We start from the raw sequence: 12,148 nt of genomic DNA, 5'->3' as shown, positions 1-12,148 counted from the left end.
GAATTAAGGCTACTCCTTTGCAACCTCTCATTCCTTTGCCTTCTCCCAAGCATGTGGTCTTGTCCCAGATGCTGGCAGGAATGCCATGGAGTGGGTTGAGCCAGCACACGTATATAGCAGTGGGGCAGGATGGGTGCAAGACTGCCAGCAAGCTGGATGGGTCTCACAACGGGCAAGAAGAAAGATGTAGAAAGGTGGAGGCATCTGTACCTAGGGCTTGGCAAGACTGGCGATAAATTTGGAAGTCAAGTTGTGAAGACTGGTATGACAAGAGTTATAAAAAGAAAGGAGGAACAAGAATAAAACTTGAAACTGATACCTTTTCTTTTAATGCACCTTCTTTCTTTGATTACTAGACACAACAGAAGTGCCTTAGGATATTTCTAGAGGCTCTGGCTTCTCCAGATTTGTCTAGAAAGAGGATGAAAGCAATAAATTGTAGAGAAAAGATTCCGTAGCAAGAATCCTGACAACAGTTGTGTGAGAATGATGAAGCAGTATGTTGAATAATTTCAGAAAACATGCTCTTCTATGACTAAGAATAACTAGTGAGCTTCCGTATGCTTTAAGGCACAAACTGATGGCATGGCTGGTAATTCTAATCAGACAAAATGCTCACTGTAATTGGCTTTTAAAATAAAAATATCTGGCCTGGTCCACATGCATTTAGCCAGTACATTCCAGTTAATTAGCATCAGGCACAAAACTCTTTTTCCTGTCCATATGGAGTTTGCATTTTGTGAACTGGAGGAGGTGGAGATGGCAGATATGAGGAAGATGGGAAGGATGTGTTTTCTTCTGAGGCTACAATCATCCACCACTGGTCAAAAGAGAATGTAAAACACAGTTGTTCTTTAAGGCACTAGAGGCCATTAGAAATTGCCTTATCATGCGCTTGAAATGTTTATTTCTGTAACTAGTGATGTTCAGCATGTTAGTACTGATGCTGTAACAGTAATCAAACATTACAGTAAAAAATACTGGCAAAACCCAACAAATTCTTATAATTTTAATTAGAAAACCTTTGTTCTCTGTTCATATATTTCACCTAAAGAAATTCTGTCCATCTCTTTAGAGAGTGTTAATTGATAAATTGTTCCTTGATTTCTCATGCCTTGTTTAGGATGTCAAAGGCTGGATGAATTGTTCTGGTGAGCCATGTATGTTCATCTAGCAGCTGGTTGGCCTGACAAATAATCCGATATAAAATAATTCAGATCTATGAATTTCCAGACCTTAATTGCTCCATGGTAAACTGCCCAGACTGCTCTTACCCTGCAGCAAAGTAGTTTTACCCCTCTTTCATTTAATGAAATGTTATTCATTCAAACTAAATGAAAGAGCAGTATCCATTTGCTGCAGGATATATATGCACACAGACAATTATGGCTTAGCTGTTCAGTCTGTGCAAGTTCATATTTTAGCTTATGTTATTATAGTATGCTTACAAGACTATATCCTAGAGATGGCCTGTGGAATTCCGAATGAATGGGTTAGTCAAAGCATCCATTAACCTTGTGCAAGACTAGAACAATATTCCCCATTTTTATTGGGTGTCAAAAGCCTTTATTTTCTGTTACACCTTTGATACAGCACTCCCATTACTCATCTGTCTTTCTCCAGGTTTTAACAACAGACACAAACCACCATTTATTGTTTTTTTTCTAAGCAAAAACAATCTCAAACTGTCCCTGGGTGACTTCCTTGAATGAGGATGTGACTCAGTTTTCTTTTGTTTCCTGTCCTGGTATGCTCTCTTTTGACACATCTACAAGTTTAGTGATGCCTGGAGGAAACGAAGCTGGGATTTCTCAAAATTTGTTTTATTTGGCGATAAAAAGACCTGTAAAGTACAGCCTCTATAAAGACTGCAACACTTGTTAAATCTACAACATGTACAGCTTCACGGGTAGGGCTCTGCAAAGATTTATCATCCTTATAGCTATTAATCACTAGCCAAATCTCTGCTACAGCAAAAGTAGAAGCAGGGTTTTGCCTGAGACTAGTGTGAACAAGCTTAAGGAAAACACCTCCCTGTAACCCTGTAAGTCCTTACACCTTGGCATTGACCTTTTCAATCATATTTGCTTTCCTTATATGCAAATATTAAGGTAATCAATTACTGGAAAAGCTAAATCTCAAGGTTTCTACAGTACTTCAGTATTCCTGATTCAGACTGACATTATTATTCTTACCTGCTGGATGCTACTTGGCTTCCTACTGATTTGTTCTCCTTTTAATCTCCTTTTAAACTACATTACAAAGCTAGAACTTGGCAGCTTCTGATGAATGTCTTAATGAACATAAAATTGAAACGTGAGAGAAAGTAATTAGGAAATAAGAACTGTCATGGCACGATGAGTGATGAATATTCACTGTAATTATAAATTGTGTTTAATACTAGGCTATATGGCCCAGAAGGTTGCTTTTTAAGAATTTGAAATTTAAGAGCTTTATCAAAAGATTTAAAATATTTAAATGGACTTAGGGCACAGATAATGCACAGGTCACTCATTAAGACAGAAAAAAAATGTTTAACTGTTGTTTACAGGGAGGTATTTGTATTTCACTTTTTTTGTCTCGCTTTCAAGAGACTTGTTGATATATCACACACATTTATTTGTTGCTGACAGCATGCTTGTCTACTGTACTAAGCAGTTCAAGCAATGAGAGAAAAATTACATTTTCCCACAATAACTTATTTTAAAGACAATTTAGCACAATGGAAAGCTTTCTCTCAAGTATAGTTTCAGAGACTGAGACATAATACTTATCATTACCTTTTAATAGCACTAACAGAAACTTATGAATGTATTGTAAAAATAAAAAGCTCAAGCAACAGGAGAAAACTGATAAGTTGCTATTAGGAAGAAATAATGGTTACCTTGTTTACATTCAAATATACAAAAAATGCTATTTGAAAAGCAGATATTTACTGCTGTTTTTGTATGTGAATGTAAATACTTACAAATATTTATCTATTTTATTACCATAAATGACAAAAGCTAATGATAACATTGTCCAGTAACTCACAGCATGACACTTGGGAATCACATACAGAAGCAATTATGTGTACAGGTGAGTCTTAGGGTTAACTGGTACCACTCAGAAATAATGTATCTGGAAAAGGCATCGCAAACACCGAGGAAGGATCTTTGACATGATAATATTTGAAAGGATCAAAATGATGTATGAATCTGGTGTTTTGCTGCAGCTTATTTGGGATAATTGAGATTTAGCTAACATCCTGGCATCTTAAAGTTACTTAGGCAATGGGAATAGAATTTTTTTTTCCAACTTTGTACCAATATGCTATATTTGGCCATCTTGAAAATAATGAGGAAATTTAAAATTTAGACTCCAAAAGAGGTATTTATCTTTTGATAGATAGCTAGCCAACTGATAGACATTTCCAAACAAAGAGTAAGTAAACTTTAAGAAATGTTTTGTTGCATTGCTGTACACACATGCAGCTGTATCTGAGGAAGGGATACAAACTCTTCCATTCTGTAACTGAATAAAAGTTTTAAATGAGAAGAAAATAAGAATTCTACACCTTCTCTCCCCAAATCTCAGCCAATTTTTTAGTAATGCTACTTCACATCCTGTGGCAGGAAGTAAAAAAAGACACCTAACAAATTCTTGATCTGGGGGATTTCTTGGTGTCAAATTTCACACCATCAGATGTTGGCATTTTCCCTCGAGTACTCTAGCCATTTCTTTATTTCAAGGGTTTGGCAGCTTTGAAATACTTTCATTCCAAATGCTTTAATTCCCTCTTACTTCTATTCTCTATCAAGCTTTCCTTTGACAAGGTTGCTGTTATTAGTTCTCTGAATGGCTAAGCTTATAACTTCTTAACTTATGACTGATCAGATGAATTGCTGCTATAAATTGGGAGAGTTCATCAGTTGATAGAAGAATGAAATAATGAAAAAAGAAAAAGAGTTGGGTATCACAGAAATAAGTATGGGCCACTAATATAAGTCCACAGAAGAGGTTATACTGAGGTCATTTGCAACAGTAAAAGGTATGTATGGACACCATTTTAAAGCTGGCAAAGTCTTACTACTGGAAATAGTTCTGAGCTTTGCCCACAGTTCTGGACAGACATGTTCAAGAAAGATGATTTATATCAGGATGTGTACAAAGGAAGTTTGCAAGACTGGTAAGCGGAATGGATATTCTAATCTTCCCAAGGTGACCAGCCCTTGACTTAAGCACTAAACAAATAAAAAAGAGTACCCCAACCCTCCTGACCCCCAAGCACACAGATTGATCTCTACAGTCAAATACTCAGAAATAAAGACAAAAACCAAGTATTCTTTAATTGACAGTAATGATTTAGTAACAAGTTATATATAGTGGTCATTTATACAAAAAATTGAAGGAAATAAGTGGATTGTTAGAAAATGTTGAAGAATGCTGTTGTTTGATTCTTTGGGTCATGATATTAGCCTGCATCCACTATATGGGTACATTCAAGAATAAACAGGTTTGTGTCTGAAACAAGGATGTGCAGAAGACAACAATAAGTGAAAATGAATCTCAGAGCTATACTTTGTATTAGTGCAGGCAAGTCATTGAAAAGTAATAACAGCATACGACTCATTTGACAGGTGAAAGGACAGACTTATGAAAAGTCATTAAACTGGCAAATGAAGTTCCATTTTAAGTTCCATTTAAGTCCAATCTTAAACTAAATAGCAGTACACAAAAATATTAACCTCATGGAAAGACACCAGAAGAACAAAGCAAAACCCACTTTACTTCTCTCTATAGCAACTTTCCAAACTACATGACAGGTGAAAATCGGTTGCAATGTTGATATAGGTGACACAGACTTTATTTTATGACATCTTGAATATGGGACTAACGTTCCACAGAGCACCACAGGCATAACAGAGGAAGATTCCCTCACACGTTATGTATGTGTAATGGTAAAGCATTCTCCACAATTCAGGCCTTAGCTAACCAAGACTGTCAAGAATTTTCTTGGACAGTAACAAAGCTAAGGATCTTTCCCCTAATAAACACGTTATAGAAATAACCCACATTTCTGTTGATCTATGTTCTCTGAAGTCTATCTTTGACATTGTCCTGAAGAAGCTACTAATTTGAGGCAAAGTTGTATGCTTGATACTTTCCGACACTCCACTGTTTTTATACAAAGCAACAGTCACCAACTGATTAAAAAATGAAAATAAAATCTCCTTGAGTAATGTACACTCTTCATGACTTACACAGGACTATTGTTTCTGTATAAATGACAACTTTCAAAGCGAAATCAACTTTTTAACATAACACAGAACCTTTTCATTGTAATAAAAAAACTAGCCACAAAAAAGCCCAATCTATAATTACCTGGTTGGTAGAAATTTGGTGAAAGTTCTCTGGCAACTGCTCTTGCAATATCACATTCCTGGCGAGCAGCCTGAGCAGCCTGATCCGCAGCATCAGCTTTAGCTCTTGCATGTGCAGTTCTGTACAGAGTAGAAAAAAGTTTATATGCAGAGGTGTCTTTCATGAGTTGCATCAATACTGTGAGAGCAAAGCACTACTGTCCCCAGCTACCACCCTCTATACTGTATAGTGCACTCTTATGCCCACTTGCTGTGGGTAACTGCAAATCAAAGTATTTCAGAATCAGTGTAATACTCCTCTCAGTTCTTTAGCCCTGTTACATCCTTGTAACACATTTACTTGTAGGTGAACAATTTAAAGCCCTAGTTTCTAATTAACATTTCTAAATAGAAAAAAATAGTATCTGACAGAAAGCTGGGATTATGATTTTAATACATGTTACCAGAACCTGTAGAGAAGTGTACACAAGGTCAGACTGGGCCACCACACTGACCCGTAAATGGGAGTCTGTGAGACCAGGACACACAGTGTTCAAGGGGACTGTGGAATGAACGCCTTTACAACATTTCAAAGTTAATGTTCAATGCTGGGTGCCATGTAACATTTTTTGAAGGGCAAACTTGAAGTATGTTGGCCCAAAAAAATGAGAAATGTCTTCCACAGTCAGACTCTGTTGGAAAGGAATGGGATGGAAAATGTGTTTGATGCTTCAATGGGCATTTATATAAATGGGGATTTAACAGTTTTAATTTATTGTAACTCACTGAATTTGAAATCCAAAATAACCTGAAAAGGCAACTTTTCTGAAGTCAAGACAACAGTTTGGAACACTTTCGTAAAGTAACCTGCCCTCTGCTTCCACTTTTTTCCTTCTGCTATTTCTTAAAAAGCCTCAAGAACAACTTGTGCAAGTTCCACTGATTCCAGACTGTGCAAATTGGTAGTTGAGTTACTGCAGGACTGCATCACTGGTTGTACCATCTTCCCTCCCCACTTCATTTTTTAAACAGTCATCTATTTAAGAATTCCTGATGGCAGTGATCTCTCTGTGCCTCTACAGCATTAGCACATAGCCTAGAGCTATGAAATGGTTCATTAGAACAGAGGGGAAGCTAAACATGGAAAACCCGCAGAGTTTTTTGAGCCTCTAGAGATATTAATAACATTTCTAAAGCAGATATATTATATTTCATGTTCTCAGAGATTTTCTCATAACATTCTAGTAGAAAAATTACACTTAAGTAAGAAAAAAATTAGTTAAGAGGGCAACTGCAGCAGCAACTTTTATCCCATGTGCCTGGTGATATTGATCAACAGCGGTCAAATAAAGGAAAACTTTCAACAACTTCACTGTAGAAATTCAGTTTTATTTTCAAGGAATAAAGTTCTATGTGTTTTAGATGAAGCAAGAATTAAATGCTAGCATTAACCAGAATGAGTACCAAGAGATTAACAGTATGGCAGATTTTGTATTTCTAAAAGGATGTTTAATCCCGTAGGGTACTAGTATAAACACAGACATAAAAAAACCACATAGACAGTTTCATCTGTGGTGCCTGGAGAAGATTTATTTAAGTTACATCCTCCCTAAAATGTGTGCAGGGATAAATGTTGAATGTTATTTCAAAGCTTAGCTTGTCATAATTTTTTGGATAAATATCAGCTCATGCTGCCTTCTCGTAGGTCCCTCTAGAGAGGTCTCTTAGAAAAAAGATAATGAGCAAATATGCAGTAACACCTTCAACTTGTACTCAGGATGGGGGAAAGAAACTGTTAATCAAAACAAATACACTGTGTAATCCCATATGTGTTCCATGCAGTTCATGAATGGTTGTATGGTATGTGCTTGCTTAGTAACAGTAATCAAACTCGTTCTTTCTCTATAATCATTATTTTCAATTAGGTGAGCTATTCTTAGCTCCTGCATAATTATGTCTATGTAACATAAACTTAATGAAGCAATCCTAACACTGGGACGCTGTTTTGTGAAACAATAATATAGTCTGCACATAGATAAACTAGACACTGATCATCCTTTTGTGATGATAGAACAAGCAGACTATTCCCATATAAAATAGCTAATACTATTGCCACTGTTACAATAGACATTTTAAAAGCTAACATACTAAATGACCAGCATCAGGAAAACATACTGCCAGGATAGTACAGTTATTTATTGATGCCTGTGAATTTTCTATATCATTATATCCAAGAAGCAAATCACATATCCTGTCCAAACATACAGTATCAATTAGATAAGGAATTAAATAGTGACATGAGTAATAAGCTGGTGAAACTTTGTCACACGGAGCTGGGCAAAGCGAGTCAGAGCAGGAAGAAGCCAATGGAACAGAAGGTAAATGAGCATTGCTTCCCTTAGCTGCCTTATCTCACACTTTTTTTTTTTTTTCAACTCACACTTCCTGCTATTCTGCCCCTTTTGTACACATAGTCAGGAGTTTCAGCAGACCAGAACGGGAGCAACTGTTCAGATGTGAACGCTGCTAAGGCATGTCTTGGTGACACAGTTGAGCAGAGCCTCAGCGATGTACTGTCACTGAGAGACAACACAGCGAGAGGAACTGAATAGACCCAGGAAGGTACAGCACAAGAACAGTGTTTGTGCTCCCGACCCGGCCTTCGACCAGCCAAACAGAAGTGTGTGCACGTGGATGTGCTGAGATTCCTCCCTGCCAGGTGTTTCAGCAAGCATAATCAATGCCACGTGGCAAATGGGAAAAGAACAGGAGAAACCAGCTTCACCTGTGAACACGGGCTCTTCATTATTTGCATTATTTGCTATTTATCACCTTGGCATTTGGATGCTTTACTGGCTAACTTCAGCAATGTGTACTTTATTATCTCCATTTGCAACTGTATATTCAGACCTTTCTTTCACTTCCTGCACGCTTATACTTGCAAGTGTCAGACTCAAATAATTTTTCTGTTGCTATTAAATTTCCTGGGTTTTTTATTATGACTTCCACATTTGATTTGTCTGTTTTCCAGATTAATTGCTTAGAGTTGCTGCTGCTTGGGACTACATTTTCTTTGTACTTGTTTTATTCTGCCTTGCTCTGACCCCCACACTATCAGAGTGTTATTATCAGACTATGGAGAAATATATTAGCTTTGAACGACAATGTTTATAGGGAGAACTATCAAAGCAGGGTAGCTCCACTGAAACAGAAAGTTTGCTCCATTTATGCTTCACACAGTTTGGGAAATCCTTCTTTGCCTTACGTTCCTGGAGTAATTATGTCACTGTAAAGTCTTGAAGATTTGCTTATTATTTGCGGAAATGTAAGACTATGATATACCAAGTCATATGAATAACAATCATCTATTTGAGAATTGCTTTTTTTCCCAGAGAGCTCTACATCTTTTACCACAACAAGAAATCTTTATGAGAACTTCTGAAAGAGAAAACTCAAAAAATTGCCTCCTTTCCTCTTCCCCAGCCAAGAAGAAGAGTGCAGTAGGCTCTGCATGCTGTTCCACACATTCCCCAGGCAGAGTCAATCTGAATTTTCAGCAGCAGAATAGAAACCATGCAGGGAAGTAGTCACCAATCCACACACTGCAAAACTGTACGGGAAAATAATGAGTGACTTGCTTTGCAATGCTGCATTCAGGTTCTAACCCGCAGCAAAAGACCTAAAATCATCAGATTTTTCTTTGAGGTGAACAGGCAGTCCTTTCATTCTCAGCAACTGCAACACAATACACATTACTAACTTTTGAACTGCCATGTGTTTTTATGTGTTTATCTTCTTGAAAGTATCATCCTACCATTAATATTCCACATGATGTTTCAAATACATGCTTGAAAGTTTTCCAACCCATATAAAATTAAAGTATTTAAAACAAAAGCAATTCATATTTAGAGGAACAATCTACCACTTAGCTAGTGAGTCCACAGTAGTAGTAAATGCAGCCAAGACAGGGATAAAATTAAGTTGTATCTGTGGCAGGAATCAAACTGTACTTACATTAAAAAGGAACCCACAGCTATAGCTTATGCAGAGTGTTGGTACCAGGTGACAGCATGTGGAGCCCCTGTATCTACCAGTCTCTGCTGCCAGAGAGTGAGGGCTGGAGGACCTATGGCTAGCTGAATAACTTTGCTATAGTTAGAAATTTTATTTGGACTCATATTGGGGACTGATTTTGAAAGAAGTCAGCTCTCTAGACTGTGGGACAACTGTTATCACTTCTGACACCTTTCTTTTCTGTGTTTGACTGGGTTGGTAAACATATACACATCATCTTAGATACACACTCAAGAGATTATGAGCACAGTCAGGAGTTTCTTACAAGCAGTCTCCCCTTCCTGCAATACTACAAGCAGATTTCTATCTACTTATGTCTGAAAAGTGACTTGAAGGAGGAGTATTGAGGGCTGAAGAGCTTAAACAACATTATCTAGCATTCTGCAGCAACAATGCTTACATATAATACCGTGCGTCTGGAATGCATTATGTAATGTTTATCTAAATTTAAACCCCATTTAGAACTGTCCATTACCTTCCACATTATTTTGTATTTCCATGGTATCCTTCAACACACTTGTAATGCTGCCTCATTCTGAGTCAACTAAAACTGTAAGCAACATATGTTTACTTTGTTTCACTTTTCAGCTTTTATTAAACACAGTGATTCTAGCACAAAGCTTCCCAGGATCTTGCTTTCTGTATCTTAAAACGATATAAATAATTTTCTGGTTTCTATTTGTTAAATAGATGAAACACAAATATGTTCCTATAGCATTATACTAAATTAATAATCTTAATAATGTTACTTATTAACAGATTTCCATACTGTAAAAAACAAATCAGTAAAGGCTAAACCTACATGAAGTTCTAGAGATATATTTAATTATTGACAACTATCAGGTCTGAGTAGCATTTCATACAGTGGGTTACTACCCATATCATCCTTTTTGATACTGGAATTCTCTAAAAAGAATCCCATATTCCTAAATGCTACAATTCAGTGATTTTAACTAGAAAGAAAATAATTTTCTGTTGTTTTTTTCCAGGTATGAAGCTTTCCAACTTTTTTACATTTCTTATCTCTATTGGAGGCTCAATTCTGCAAAACCAAGGTCTGATAAAATTGCTTCAGAGATCAATAGCATTTTCAGGAAGAGAGGAGCTGGACAGGAAGAGGAAAACTTTAAGGAACGATTCTTTAGTGGTTTGATTTTCTCCTTGTCCCCATTTTATTTCCATATTATTCTGATATTCTGTATCATTAATGAATGCTAGATAATTATCTAGCATCTGTGCATTTTTTAACACCACAAGTGAGAGACGAGCATTTATCAAGTGTGCTAGTCATCCTCCTCAGCTTCCTTCTGTGATAATACTGGGTGAAAACCAATATTCTGCTATGGTAGGATTAAAAATACATATGTGCACAACTACACACAACTACCTAAGAACTCCTGGCTTCATCACTCTCAGCAAATCGTTGCTGTAATACACCTCAGAATTGAGGGTAGGTCACTGAATACCAGCCAGAAATGGGAGTCTCAGAGAAAAACAGAGAGAGGAAAAAGACTGACCTACAGATACTGCAAAACAAGAGCTGCATGTCAGCAAGGAACTTAAAGTGTTCCTAAATTACAGACTGAATTGACCAAATAAGATGTATGTTCTCAATCAAGAAGTCTGAACTTAAAAACTCTTCCAAGTGCTTTACTTGATCAATCGCTTTTGTGCTCTGCTAGATTTTAGTTTCACCCAGGCAGGCACTCCTTCATGAACTGACTCACTCAGGAACTGGACTACCTTGGCACCATCAGTAAAGCCTCACGTAGTGAAACATAAGCAGATATACACAGTCCAGTACACACTGCTGGCACATTGATCCGTATCGTCTTACCTAATGGATTTTGCTTCTGAAAACTTCTCTCTCCCAGCCTAAATACATTTCTCAGGTTTTTTCAGTCCTAACTCATCTTAGAAGAACTGCAAAAATGCAAACCTTTGATTAACAACTCCTGAAACCCGATGAAATTCCTTACAATTGGCAAATAGCCAAGCTGATTTTAGTACTTGAAAAAATAACCTGGGGGTAATGACTGGTTAGCCAGATGTCAGTTTTGGGCATAAATAACAGCATAAATAAACTGGGTCTACATCCATAAAGACATACAGGCTAACAGTATATTATGCCAGACATCATACTTCAACAAAGAGTATTTTGCCAAACACTTCATACACAAAGATTATAGGTCCTATACCTTATCTAGATTGCCTTGATTTAACATACTTGGACTGTTTTCAAGGTTTCTGATTTTGTACTCTATGGCAAGATAATTAAATGGCAGCATAAATTACATGGAATTAATAAGGCACATCAAAATGGATTAAACACTAACTCTCTGACATATCTCAAAGCTTAATGCAGAAGACATCAAAGAGAAGGGTTGATATGAGCATTTTACCTTTGGAATTGGCTTTTGCTCCACAGTTAATACTTTATTTTTATAATGTCTCAGTACAAGCTAAAACATACTATGGTAGAATTGGCAGATTACACCACTTCTGGATTCCAAAAAATCCCAAGAGGACAATTTACTGGAACCTAGAGTTACTGTAACCTAAAACTTACTGTAACCTAAAGTTCAGTGATAGCAACGCCAAAACTCATTGCATTTAACTGTACTGAAACAGAACACTGGGAAACAAAAAATCTAGCCAGTGTGGGAGACTCTCATGGAAAGTAGCACAGAAGGAGCATTAGATCACGCTAGCTAGCCTCACACACTGAGGCA

At 36.9% G+C, this 12,148-nt stretch overlaps 1 protein-coding gene across 5 annotated transcripts in view; it reads right to left on the bottom strand.

The window, feature by feature from the left end:
- The window catches only part of JPH1 (junctophilin 1), an 88,016-nt gene that overhangs the window by 26,447 nt on the left and 49,421 nt on the right, over window positions 1-12,148 (bottom strand). For all 5 annotated transcript variants that reach the window (XM_042786195.1, XM_042786199.1, XM_042786196.1 and 2 more), the window contains exon 3: window positions 5,365-5,483. In XM_042786195.1, the coding sequence (XP_042642129.1) occupies window positions 5,365-5,483 (119 nt within the window). The remainder of the gene's footprint in view (window positions 1-5,364; window positions 5,484-12,148) is intronic.

The sequence above is a fragment of the Tyto alba genome, unplaced genomic scaffold (genome assembly GCF_018691265.1).
Source record: "Tyto alba isolate M040663 unplaced genomic scaffold, T.alba_DEE_v4.0 Super-Scaffold_9, whole genome shotgun sequence".
In the NCBI taxonomy this organism is placed as follows: domain Eukaryota; kingdom Metazoa; phylum Chordata; class Aves; order Strigiformes; family Tytonidae; genus Tyto; species Tyto alba.
This window is presented reverse-complemented; position numbering and strand designations above follow the sequence as displayed.